This window comes from Amia ocellicauda, chromosome 2, assembly GCF_036373705.1.
Source record: "Amia ocellicauda isolate fAmiCal2 chromosome 2, fAmiCal2.hap1, whole genome shotgun sequence".
Classification (NCBI taxonomy): Eukaryota; Metazoa; Chordata; class Actinopteri; order Amiiformes; family Amiidae; genus Amia; species Amia ocellicauda.
In genome coordinates this window covers 36,790,055-36,804,469 of record NC_089851.1, presented here as the reverse complement: position 1 = coordinate 36,804,469, position 14,415 = coordinate 36,790,055, and the positions used below count along the sequence as shown (strand labels likewise).

The 14,415-nt window shown below is 38.3% G+C and overlaps 1 protein-coding gene across 1 annotated transcript in view; it reads right to left on the bottom strand.

Moving 5' to 3' along the window:
* Window positions 1-13,480, bottom strand: part of nsun6 (NOP2/Sun RNA methyltransferase 6) — a 16,339-nt gene extending 2,859 nt beyond the window's left edge. Inside the window, exons 1-10 of the mRNA XM_066723388.1 lie at window positions 13,383-13,480; window positions 12,502-12,616; window positions 9,766-9,921; window positions 7,943-8,025; window positions 7,455-7,564; window positions 6,621-6,774; window positions 5,115-5,196; window positions 4,448-4,567; window positions 3,736-3,880; window positions 3,392-3,540 (exon numbers count right to left, since the gene is read on the bottom strand). Of these exons, the coding sequence (XP_066579485.1) occupies window positions 3,392-3,540; window positions 3,736-3,880; window positions 4,448-4,567; window positions 5,115-5,196; window positions 6,621-6,774; window positions 7,455-7,564; window positions 7,943-8,025; window positions 9,766-9,921; window positions 12,502-12,576 (1,074 nt within the window). The 5' untranslated portion in view covers window positions 12,577-12,616; window positions 13,383-13,480. The remainder of the gene's footprint in view (window positions 1-3,391; window positions 3,541-3,735; window positions 3,881-4,447; window positions 4,568-5,114; window positions 5,197-6,620; window positions 6,775-7,454; window positions 7,565-7,942; window positions 8,026-9,765; window positions 9,922-12,501; window positions 12,617-13,382) is intronic.
* Window positions 13,481-14,415: the final 935 nt, after the last annotated feature.

Here is a 14,415-nt window from a genome sequence, read left to right as displayed (position 1 = left end):
ACAACAAATTAAAGGGTTTTCTTGCAGGATAGAGATATGACAAATTAAATGTAAAGGTAAGTAGCAAATAGGAAAATCAACACCACAATTATAAGCCCTAACTATAAACAAAATATGTACATCTTTACCGGTCAAAAGTTTTAGAACACCCCCATTTTTCCATTTTTTTAAAATTTAAATTTAAGCACAGTTTCCTACACCATCAAAAGGCTCTTGTAAACTGGAGGGAACTCTGACAGGAAGAGGTCTGGCAGACCCAAAGCCACAACACAATCAGAAGACAAGTTTGAGAGTTAACAGCTTGCGTGATAAGCGTCTCACAGGACAGCAGCTTCAAGCACAGCTTAACACTGGTCAAAGTAAGCAAGTCTCAACTGTCCAACATGGAGGAGGTGATGGTCTGGAGCTCTTTTGCTGGATCCAGAGTTGGCGACTTGCAGAGTGAGTGGCACCCTGAACCAAAACGGCTACCACAGCATTTTGCAGCACCATGCAATACCCTCTGGTATACGTCTAGGTGGTCAGGGGTTCATCCATCAGCAAGATAATGACCCACAACATGGGATGAACTGGACAGAAGGGTGAAAGAAAAAGCAACAAGTGCAACACATTGGTGGGAACTTCTGCAACAGTGTTGGGAAGAACTTTCCGAACAAGATTTTATTTCCATTGTAGAAAGAACACATTGGGACATTAAACTGCGTAAATTTCAATAAAAACTGGAAAAATGGAGGTGTTATAAAACTATTGACCGGTAGTGTGTGTGTGTGTGTGTATACACTCACCTAAAGGATTATTAGGAACACCTGTTCAATTTCTCATTAATGCAATTATCTAACCAACCAATCACATGGCAGTTGCTTCAATGCATTTAGGGGTGTGGTCCTGGTCAAGACAATCTCCTGAACTCCAAACTGAATGTCTGAATGGGAAAGAAAGGTGATTTAAGCAATTTTGAGCGTGGCATGGTTGTTGGTGCCAGACGGGCCGGTCTGAGTATTTCACAATCTGCTCAGTTACTGGGATTTTCACGCACAACCATTTCTAGGGTTTACAAAGAATGGTGTGAAAAGGGAAAAACATCCAGTATGCGGCAGTCCTGTGGGCGAAAATGCCTTGTTGATGCTAGAGGTCAGAGGAGAATGGGCCGACTGATTCAAGCTGATAGAAGAGCAACTTTGACTGAAATAACCACTCGTTACAACCGAGGTATGCAGCAAAGCATTTGTGAAGCCACAACACGTACAACCTTGAGGCGGATGGGCTACAACAGCAGAAGACCCCACCGGGTACCACTCATCTCCACTACAAATAGGAAAAAGAGGCTACAATTTGCACAAGCTCACCAAAATTGGACAGTTGAAGACTGGAAAAATGTTGCCTGGTCTGATGAGTCTCGATTTCTGTTGAGACATTCAGATGGTAGAGTCAGAATTTGGTGTAAACAGAATGAGAACATGGATCCATCATGCCTTGTTACCACTGTGCAGGCTGCTGGTGGTGGTGTAGTGGTGTGGGGGATGTTTTCTTGGCACACTTTAGGCCCCTTAGTGCCAATTGGGCATCGTTTAAATGCCACGGCCTACCTGAGCATTGTTTCTGACCATGTCCATCCCTTTATGACCACCATGTACCCATCCTCTGATGGCTACTTCCAGCAGGATAATGCACCATGTCACAAACGTCGAATCATTTCAAATAGGTTTCTTGAACATGACAATGAGTTCACTGTACTAAACTGGCCCCCACAGTCACCAGATCTCAACCCAATAGAGCATCTTTGGGATGTGGTGGAACGGGAGCTTCGTGCCCTGGATATGCATCCCACAAATCTCCATCAACTGCAAGATGCTATCCTATCAATATGGGCCAACATTTCTAAAGAATGCTTTCAGCACCTTGTTGAATCAATGCCACGTAGAATTAAGGCAGTTCTGAAGGCGAAAGGGGGTCAAACACAGTATTAGTATGGTGTTCCTAATAATCCTTTAGGTGAGTGTATGTATATATATATATATATATATATATATATATATATATATATATATAATCTTACAGGGATTGTATTTCTAGTAGGGCACAGAAATAAGTTCAGAAATTCATGCCATCAAATATGGGTTAGATAGATTGTTCCTTCCTAAAAAATGTTTTTACTGCAGTTTGAAATAAGATATTTTTCTCAGGCCAGACCCACATTAAATAAACATCTGTTAACTTTCTATTTATCTATAGAACAATTCAAGAACTGGACAGTTCACATCTAATCATTACACTGCCCTCTGCTGTCCATTCTCAGACAAGCACTTAGACATCATCTTCTGCTGTGAACTGTTAGACATTAGGACATTGTTAAACATTTGGCTGAGTTCAGATGCTGATTTTTTTTTTTTCCTTTTTTTAATGTGTTTTTTTTTTTTTTTCTTGCACAATCTCCACTGCACATTAATCTCTTCTGTTGTTGGAAAGGAGCAAAGAATAACTAATTCTTCACTGCTTTTCCTGCAGCCGTGGACAAAGCAACACTTCACGTTGTGTATGGAAAATGTTATTACTATCAAGGAGTAAGAAACACTTAACACTCAGTTGACAATGACTTTAATGCTGTGGGAAAGGGAAATCCAGTGATTTTATAGTTTTTCCGCTATCCAGGAAGTAACGCATCCTGAATCTCTGAAGGAGCAGACTTTCGACATCCAACATTATTTGGTAAGTTTCAAATTTTAAACGTTTAAAAGTTGCTTATAAGATGAAATTGATATGGAAGAGTGCTATACTTATACATGATAGCAACATGTAAAAGTGCAAGAAAACATACATTTTGTTTACTGTACATTGTTTCCCTTTAAAGATGTGTTAAAATGGGGAAATTAAGATCAAAGTGCGGTACACTATTAGAAAACATTTTCCAAAAACATTGTTTACATGTAGTATATTTTCATATTATAATCAGATATTTTCTTAGTGTTGTTTTCAGACAATTTGCATTGGGAATATTCTGATGCTTTTTTGGAAAGCGATGTGTGCATGTCTTTTGATAAGGGAACTATATTATGGAACTGTAGTTTGTAAAACTATTGTTATTTTCATGCAATCGCCCCCCCCCCCCCCCCCCCCCACCCCTGTCTATTACTCTGGTAATGAACAGATTTAACCTTTCACACACATTAAAAAAAAGAAAAAGAATCCTTAACCTTTGCTTCGTTTGATGTAAAAATATCTTAACGCTAAATACTGTGGACACACCTGCCTAAGAGAAGATGTTCTTTTTGTGGAAAATATGGAAGTAAAGACAAACCAGTTTGCCAACATAGTTTCAAATCTGTGACAAAAACACACAAAAGAAATAACTCTTCTGAAACCTAGCCCAAGACAATCAACTTCATCAACTCACTGTGTGAAACAGTTTGCGCTGCAGCGGCTGGTAAGACGTCAGCTCCTTCAGGCTCCAGGAACAAGCCATGTAGGGCCTCTGTCCCAGGCCACTGCAGGGGGCATCTAGTAACACCCTGTCAAACCACCGCGGGGGAAATGGGGGCCCGTCTGATTGACAGAGAACAAAAGTTTTTTTTTTTTTTTTTATATAGTACCAGACTAACAAAGGTATGAATTTCACAAGGTGGGAAAGTCTTTTAGGAATGAGAATACATTTCCCTGCTACATAATGAAACTGGATGAAAATGTGATTGAGTTTCTGTAGACCGAGGTCCAGCGCAGTGGATTTAACACACCACTGACCTTCTGAGCCGCCTGCTTGACCGCTGGACAGGGCCTTGATCCCATTAAAACAGTACGCTTTAATGCAGTTCAGCTGCAGGGTCTGGGCGTTCGCCTTAATCAACTCCACCTTGCTGGCTATCTTGTCTATGGCTATCACTTCTCCCTGAAGAAAGAAATCAAATTAGAAAGGGATTAAATTAGTCCAGAACAGCGTACGCACTCTTGGTGATGGGGAATATGTTCACTATTGTTAGCGTATACAGATATGGTGAAAAAGTATTTACCATTTTAAATAATCATCAGGAAAGTTCCATTTTTAACTTGTCCCTGCTAAACTTCTGAAGGGGCTGTGATTATTATATTATATAATAAAAGTAACTGACATTATCAAATTTAAATAAGTTTGAGATGGTTGTTATCGATTTGATTTAAATTGATTTGGAAATGTTTATTTGTGCCATTACTTTTGAATGGACTCATCCAACATTGCAGTTTATTAAAAGCAACATTTTATAATAATATAGAGAGGAAACATTTGAAATGAGAATAACAATTGATTCTTGGTTTTCTGCACTTTATAATTGTACACCAAGTATTTAAACCCACTCATGTACTTCAATGGCCATCTAAGTCAGGTGACTTTTTAAATACGAAACTTCAAAAGACCCAAACATATGTTTTTACCCTCTACGGATAGTGAAAATAATGCCAAAAACAGAACCCTGTTGACCTGGTCCATCATCAGCGTAGCGATGTGTGTGGTCTTTCCCCCCGGAGCCGCACACATGTCCAGCACCCTCTCGCCGGTCCGTGGTCCCAGCACATGGCCCACAACTACTGATGGCAAGTTCTAACGTTTGGAGACGAGGAAAATTAATCCCACTCCTCTGTACAACACAGCCAAATGAAATGTCTGCTGTTCAGATCATCAGCATATACAGCACATCACTGGTTAATATTCTATACAAGCATTCTTGTTGCTTTATTTTCACGTATGCTGGTATTCCTTCTGAAAGATTTTAAATAGTTGTTCTCTGTGTAAGACTAACAAAGCGGTAAAGGAATGCTGCACAAACCATTTTAGTTTCCTTAGCCTTAAGCCATTTTTACTTGCAACATATTAGTCATCCCAGGTGGTAAGTAAACACAATATTGGGCGGTTAAAGAACCAGATGTAAGAATTAACTTAATATCTTAATTATACAGCAGTCATAGTGAGTATGAGGTACTTACTGTTTAAAGTACGCAAACACTTACAACCATTCTCAAGTGAAAAAATCAACTCTGTGCTACAGAGAAGTGGGCAGGTAAGTACGACAACAATGCAAAAGTTTGCTGCTTTTGGACCGCACACTAAGATATCTTAGGTGTCATCCAAACAGAGAAGGGGAGAATACCTGTAAAAACACCTGGCCGGAAAGAACTCTGTCAAAGGAAGGGCTGAAGTAGACGGGCTCTGTCATCCTTATTCCAATCCCCCTGAGGGAAACCAAAGCACCCACAAAAGGTAAAATATATTCTAGCATGTAGAGGGGAAAAAGCAGATTGCGATCAAGTCAGGAAAATGTACGACTCCTCAGATAGTACTGTACATCTTCTTTTATAATGCCAACCTGCATTTCTTGCACTAAGACCTCGTTCACATTTGAGATTTAGTCCGGCCCAGGGCCACCTTAACTCATAGCTGGGCCGGGTGAAAATTGTGAATATGAACGTGCCGGGGCCTGGGCCATGTGGAAAGCGTCAATGTGTGACGCAACTCAAGCCACACCCCCAGAGACTGAGTCAAAGGAGACGCCATTTCTCACCAACGCAAAAGTGAATACAGGCACCAAAAAAGCTTACACGACATCACATGACAAACAGTATTTTCTCTGTATTGTTTGAATGTTATATTGATCTTTAGCCTTAAATGTACAGATACATTTTGCTAGCTCACATCTTGTGTGTGTGTGTATATGTATATATAAATATATATATATATGACACACACACACACACACACACACACACACACACACACACACAAGTATAGGATAAGTAATGAGTTATAATGTAAACAGTTCAAACTACTCGGTTAATTAAAATAAAAGTGTGTGTAGCTGGTAAACTTGCTATTGTTTCTACTTCTTATACTAAGTATGAATGAAGTCTGAAATTTTTAACAGTGTGAAATGTTCGGTGTAATTGTGAAATTGTGAACTGGACCAGGTAACTTTATTCACTTATCCGAATTTTGCATTAAAACGATATAAATTTAACCAAAGCAGGTTTCCATTCAAATGCATTTTAAAACGAGACCAGCTGTTTACTATGCAATCCGAAATGTGATTATATTGAGCTGAGCAGTACAATCACAAATGCTGGCATTAGAGGAAACAACTGGGACGATGCAGAAATTAACAATGTGGATGGAAGATAAAGTTAAAAAATATAAACCGAAGGAAGTGTATGATCAAGAACCTATATACAGCTCTGGAAAAAATTAAGAGACCACGTAACACTGATTTCTGAACTTGGAGTGGTTGCTTAATTTTTTCCAGAACTGTATATCAATCGCATACACCTGTAAGCAGACCTAATGCCATGCATAACTGGTTTGTTTGAGAAGATTTGTTTAATTTCCGGCATGCATTTAGTTTAGGCCGCCTTTTCAGCTGCATATGTGAACGCACTTAGGCCTCCTAAAAGCTCAACTGTGAACGGGGTCAGAAAAAAAGCCGGACTAAATTTGAGGCGGCCCAGGGCCGGCCTAATAAGTGTATACGGGGTCTAAGACTCTGCATGAGCCTTATATGCATGCTTTTTCACTCTGCAATCCCTAAACCCCAATAGACATATTGCTCCATTCAGTTGAATTGGAGATGTTATGAATAGCACAAAGCAAAGAACGCAATACTCACTTAACTGGTTTATCTGAGCAGAAGATATCACTGCGGCTCATTTCAGCGACTCCATTTCCGATGAAGACTTTATTGCCCTTGAACTCCATCGCTCCTTTTGTACATTTCCCTTCAATGTCAGAGAAAACGGACACCACATCCCCAGCTTTCATGTCTGAAAACAGGGGCAGCAAACTGTGATTTAAAATGATCCATTTAAAGTGAACTTGAAAATAGTTATAATTTTGAGTCATTAACACTGACTCATGGATATAAACTGCATATAGTCAAAAAATACATTATGGTCCATCTTAAAGGAGAACATGCACGGTTCCTAAAATGATGGCTTTATGCGTCTTTACTTGTTGCTAGAGTGCCTAAGTTAGACACATACCTCTCTTCCAGATCGATTCAATCATATAAGCAACTTTTAAAAATATTTACCAAATGATGGTGGATTTCTTTCAGGGATTTAAGATGTGTTGTGTCATAAGTTCCCTGGAAAGCAGAAAAACTACACTAACATGCATTTGTCATCCCTGCAGCAACTCAAGTCATTATTATCAAGTCAACCAGAGTATTTTAAATGTCAACGTTTTAAAAGTTGCTTATATGATTGAATCGATCCGGAAGAGTGCTATACTTCTAATTTCTACACTATAGTAATACATAAACCATATTTTTCCCTTCAGATTATTTATTTTATATTGGTTGATAATGATTTCAGTATGAAATTGTATTTTATTTATTACTTTAAAATAAATCAATAAATCCCCTAAATGATATCCACCTTTTCATGCACCCTCCAAGGTCAAATCTAAATTAACAAAGCTAGCTGCTTGTTCTTCTGCTTACATTTTGGAGTGGACAGGATTCCTGGGGCAAAAACATGGGCTCCACGTAATACTGCGTTCCCACACTGAGCTCCAACCAAGACTTCTGTAGAAAGCCTCTCGAGAGATGCCCTGAGAACAGAAGCCATGGCAAACCAATGAAAGCAGCCTCTAGATACAAACACTCTCCAATCTAGAAGTAGGCAATCCATTTGGTAATGGAAAACCATACTGGTACTGAAAGTGAACACTGTAAACAGTGAAGATGTTTCATGATGTGATACTGAACTGATCTAGTGATAGTCTGTCACATAAACAATATTTTAACACTTGCCCCAACACCCTCAATGTTATAATATAACTGCACAATATGACGAGTTGAGCCTCAATTTGGGTGTAAATTATACAAACATATTTAAATGTGGCCACGGTTAACTTTACAGATCTTCACGCTCAGTGTCTGTCTTTTTATTATTCTGTAAAATTCCATTGACGAAATTGTATGCATACCTGGGACCAATAACAGGAATGAGCAAAACATCTGGAACATCTGGGTGCTGAAGTATGGGAATGTCACATGTTGATTTCATCTGCTGCTAGGACAGACAATAGGATGAGGACATGGTGTTCACATAAAAAAATTGAAACTGTAAACAACAGATTTGATTTTACACCAATTTCAAAGAAGCAAGAGGATAAATGACCGTATCTGATGATAAAGAATGCTTTTACGAGTTAAATGGCAATTGTTTTATTGTTTTACATTTGCATTCCTCTGCACGTTCATGACATTATACATTGGTTAAATATTGTCAGTTTTGCTACAGTGCCATAAAATGTCACAAAATTACCCCTGTAAAGTATCAACACTAACAAACAAGAAAGGAGATTGTAATTCATGAAGAAGAAAAAAATGTAAGCGTGTGTGTGTGTGTGTGTTGTGACTCTAGGGCTGATTTTACTACTCTGACCTAACCTCTGTGTTTTTGCCTATGGCTTGTTCTCCTTGTGGAAGTTATGATTTTGTTTTACATAATGATGACCTGTAGGCACTTTTTATTCTGCATTTATGCTATATATGAATAGAATACCTTAAGAAAACAATTGCCTGAATATCTAATGAAACAGCAGCTGTATGCAGAATGGATCAGAACACAAGAAGGTTGGCATTAGGGTTCTGCAGTCACATGGGCATGGTATTGCTGCTCACTTTCCTTCATTTATTATCATTAAATGTTTTGAACATTACAAAACCACCAGGTCAGACTGTGAAAGCCATTGTTCACAAGAAAAAGACAGGCAAGGTCTTCTGCTGGTTCTAACCTACACATTACTAGACAATGTTAGAGTGACTGTTTAATAGCTATGTCACTATGAAGTATTAGAGACCTTGTATTCACCTCTGCAACTCATTAAATGTACTATTAAATATTCTATTATGACTCATTTATAATGCTGTATATAAAATAGTTTAATGGCATACCTCACTCAAATTAATGCAGCGGTATACAGTTTACCTCTGTTCAGTATAATTAACCACTTGATAAATCAGCATGATTTAACTGCATAATAACAAAAAATATATAACAATACGAATAGGCAGTCCTTGGAGAGAGTAATGTTTGCGAGAATTCAGTTTTGCTAGGTAAGCATTAACTATATACTCGGCATTATGACACCAGCAAATAACATTGAGTCTTCTATTGTCATGTACTTTACAATACAAATCTGGCTTTTGCATGTAATCAACAGTGCAGCCAGTGACTGTGTTTTTTGCAAGTTCTTTTAATATAGTGCATTCATTCTCAATTGGAGGTAGGAAGAAAGGGATGCAAAATACAATGCAGCAGAAATGTTTTCTTAATGAAATATGTGCTCCATACATTAACTCTTAATTCGTATTTTCTCTTTCAATTATAAGCATATGCTGCACAGCTTAATATAATTGTTTTATAATTGATTTTCTGATGTATCTATTCCTGGTAATTGATGCATTGTCTGAATAATACAGAATACAAAGGATCGTTAACTTAATGTAAGCCATATGTGTTGTTTTGTTATTCAAAATACTAATTTGTGTTACTCTGTAGTAATAGAATGAGCAATTGAAATGATTAAAGTAGCTTTATATGATGATTATTAATAATTGCTCAATTTGTGGATTAACAAGCAGCTGTATCAGCGGTAATGTGCCCATTGACTGGAGGCCTTCGACACAGTTTAAACAACCAAGGCATGCAAAACCTAGGCCCTACCTATCAATTATAGCCACACTGTATTCGTACAGCTGTACTGCCCTTTTGTAATCAAGCCAACTATAGACGGTTCATCACCTGTCCGATTTCTTTGGACAGGCCTTCCCTGACACATTCTGGAGATGCCATCCCAGTGTTCACCCTGACACAAGTGAAGGCGGGGGGGTGGGAGAGTCTGTTGAGTAGCAATTCAAACCTGCTCTCTGCCTCCTCTGTGCCAAGAGCAGCCAGGATCTGTGGGTAAGATCGTTAGATCATTACAGCAGAGGTCAGGAAAAGGCCCCCTTACAAAACTATTTAGACCTAAGGCTGATTACACTTGTCTAATTGAGACTCCCCAAAACTGCTACAAGTCTAGTTTAAATTATTGACCCTAGGTCTGGTACTATGCACATAAGCAAGTAAACCCACTGTGTATCTGAATACAAGTCACCTTGAATACTTAAAAGTATCATTCATAGATATAATAACAAACCTAATGTATTAATGATTCAAAATTCAATTCATATAGAACTTCAGAAGCAAAATTTGATAGGTTACCAAAGAGGGGAACTTAGATTTAGCCATAAGACCTTAATATAATCTAAATGTGAAAATACATTCATGCATTATTTTATCAATTAAATAAACCAAATAATAGAGACATGTTTAATATAAATTTGAAAAAAATGTATTGTTATATATCAATCACACACACACACACACATATACATATATACACACACATTAAGTTTATAAAGCAGTAGGAAAACCTATTCTTTCCATGAAAAAGATTGACGAGGTGAATCTAAGTGAAAACTATTATTCCTTATTGATGTAACCTGTTATTTCCAGTTTAATCAGTGTAGATGACAGGGAGGACACGGGTTAAAGAAGGTCATAACACAATTAAGACATGGATTGGGTGTAAGTGCCATTCAGAGGGTAAATGGGTGAGACAAAAGATTTAAGTGCCTTTGAACGCAATATAGTAGTAAGTTCCAGGCATGCAGGTTTGACTGTATCAAGAACTGCAGTGCTCAGCAGTTTCCCAATGTATACCAAGGATGATCCACTACCCAAAGGACATCCAGCAGAGCAGTGGTCCAAAATGGCTCATTAATGAAAGAGGCCAAAGGAGAATGATATGAATTGTGCAGAGCGACAGACTGGCTAAAGTTAGTCAACTGACAGTTCAGTACAACATTGGTGCCGGCAGACCCATATAAAAAATGCACAACTTGTTGTACAGTACTGTGCAAAAGTTTTAGGCAGGTGTGAAAAAATACTGTAAAGTAAGTGCTTTCAAAAATAGCCAAGTTAATAGATTTTATTTATCGATTAACTGAATGCAAAGTGAGTGAACAGAAGTCAACAGAAAAATGGTGGCAGGTGCTCTGTACTGATGAGTCAAAATTTGAAAGGCAGTTTGTTCGCCGAAGGGCTGGAGAGCAGTACACGAATGAGTGTCTGCAGGCAACAGTGAAGCATGGTGGAGGTTCATTGCAAGTTTGGGGCTGCATTTCAGCAATTGGAGGTGGGGATTTGGTCAGAATGAATGGTCTCCTCAATGCTAAGTACAGGCAGATACTTATCCATCATGCAATACCATCAGGGAGGCATCTGATTGGCCCCAAATTTATTCTGCAGCATGACAACGACCCCAAACATACAGCGACAGTCATTAAGAACTATCTTCAGTGTAAAGAAGAACAAGGAGTCCTGGAAGTGATGGTATGGCCCCCACAGAGCCCTGATCTCAACATCATTGAGTCTGTCTGGGATTACATGAAGAGAGAAGCAGCTGAGGCTGCCTAAATCCACAGAAGAACTGTGCTTAGTTCTCCAAGATGTTTGGGCCAACCTACCTGCCGAGTTCCTTCAAAAATTGTGTGCAAGTGTACCTAGAAGAATTGATGCTGTTTTGAAGGCAAAGGGTGGTCACACCAAATATTGATTTGATGTAGATGTTTGTTCTGATCATTCACTTTGCATTTTGTTACTTGATAAATATAATCTATTAACATGTCTATTTTTGAAAGCTTTCTTACTTTACAGCATTTTTTCACACCTGCCTAAAGCTTTTGCACAGTACTGTACCTTGACACAGATGGTGTGTGGCTTCCGACGACAAAACACAGTTCCACTTCTTTCAGCAAAACACAAGAAACTGTGGTTGTAGTGGGCTAATGAACAAAAACACTGGAGGCTTGCAAAAACATTGCCTGGTCTGATTAATCTGAATTCCTGCTGTTTCATGCCGATTTTAGGATTAGGGTATAGAGAACCACGCGAGTACATGCATTCATCATGCCACGTGTCAACATTGCAAGCTGGTGGTGGTGGTGGTGGTGGTGTGTTTTCACGGCACACATTGGGCCCCTTGATACAAATTGAGCAACGTTTGAATGCCACACGATATGGCAGCAGTGTATCCATCTGCTAGTCGATGTTTTGAGCAGGATAATGCCCCCTAAAACAAGGATAGGATTGGTTCCACAAATATGACTGTGAATCCTGGTGACTGCAGTTCAATTGAGCTTCTGTGGAATGAGATGGGATGAGATATCCAGAGTAGAGATCCACTACCAGCCAACTTCACACTGTGGGAAGCACTGGAGTCAACATGGGCCAGCATCCCAGTGGAAGGCTTTCAACCCCTTGCAGAGCCCATGCACTGACGAATTGAGACTGTTGTGAGGGCAATGGGGGTGGGGGGGGGCAACTCAATATTAGGAAGGTGTTCCTAATGTTTTGCACTCAGTGTATATCACAATTGAACATGCATGCAACAGAAATCATATATGCGAGGTTGGAAAAATCAAAACAGCCCACCTCTTTGTTTTTAAAGACATTTCTGAGATACTGTTCCACTTCCGGCCTTAAAGTTATTTTTGGGAAAACAAACATTTCTTCTCTTCACATGCTGTTGTGCGGCTCTGCAGGACTCCTGAAATATGATTAGACAAGGTATATTGTTCTCATAATAACACAAAAGGTGAAAAGTACAGTGAATGTGCTGTATGTGAATGAAATAAACAATATTATTTGTATGTTTATATAGTTTGTTCTGACAATTAAAGCCTCATCACTGCAAGACTAGTGAAACTACCATGTTGATCAGCTATTGTGCTCCAGAATAGACAAGTATTCAAATCGCATGTTACTGAGGCAGTCTTCTCATTTAGTCTCCTCGATTAACCCCCAGTGACAACACTGAGCTTGCGTCTCCCTTCACAAAAGGGGCAAAATAGGGAGTTTGTTACACGATAACGTCTAGAGCCTCATTTCCTTCACTTTATAATGCCCTTTCAAATGTGTAAAACATGTCATGTTAACACTATCTGCCTCTTTAAATGTAAATTAAGAGATTTAATCACATAACCATATATGATCTACACCCTAGCCACCAGACTGTTTAGTGAACGTCATTCGCTATAGCCTAATTATTAACAACGGGGTGCTATGTTGCATATGTAAAAATACACATGGCAGGTGGGACTGTTAGGATAGAAAAGTAGAGACGTCCCCGCCTCATGCATACTTGAAATATGGGGGTTGCAGTTTTGTTTCTTTATTTCTAGTAATACCGGCGAATGCAATACAAAGTTTATCTAAACATCAGATATATAGGCTACACTCCTTCTAATATGGCATGACAGTAAAACCGATCTCACTTTAGTTGGAAATGAATGATCATGAAGTCTAAATATTACCTGATTGAAAAGCAAAACCACGACATGACCGGAGGAATCGGAAGTCCCGCCTTCTTTCCTGACGCGATGGACCCGGATTTCCCGACGGGAACTGTAGTTTGTTATTAAGGTGACGGCGGAAGTTATATCTAACCCGTTACATAAATCTTTTTTTAGCAATAATAGGTTACGTGTTTACATTGTGTTTAATAGCGAACTTAACATGGTTTATATTTCTATTAAATATGACCAAGTGGTATAACGCAACTGTTAAACAATACTTTCCGAGAAAAACAAACTACATTTCCCATGAGGCCTTAATGACGTGTATCATTATCCTAGTGCACCGCGGGAGTGGTGGGTTATTTAAAATCTCTGAACTTGCCTTGATCAACATGCAAAAGTATTACAAATAATTTTATACGAACCTGTTTTTGATCATATAAACCCTGGAACATTTGCATTCAACTTAAATTGTGGGACAGTGTCTCTCTTAAGCAGCAAAGAATGTGTTGTGTCTCTGTAATTGCATTTGGATTTATTTTATTATATTTATTTGTTTTTTGGTAGATTTAAATAAAAAAAATAGTATCAGTGATCAGTGTCGTTTTCTATACAAGTTAAATGGCTCGTAGAGGAAAATACACAAAAAGCATGTTTTAGTCTTTTAAGTCAGTTATGCTTGAAATGCTACACTAACTTTTAATTTTGTACTAAAATAGATATTACTCACTAGAATCTGTCTCACAGTTCTGTCACATTATGTGATTTAAATATAGTACATTTTAATGTTTGAATTAAAGTACACCCCATATACTTCTATTCTTGTTTTACAAATATAAATGAGTTATTTAATTTTGACTATTTAAACAGCTTACTTTATAGAAAGTATATCCAGCTTCCTCTGTTTTTGCAGAGCGCTTTGGGATGTAACTGATATCAAAATGATTTTACCATAATATTGCTAAAGCATGTGATTATGATTGTGCATCTTTTTATACTTATATTACTCTATTATTATTAGGATGAGGTATGTATTCAAGGTGACACACTA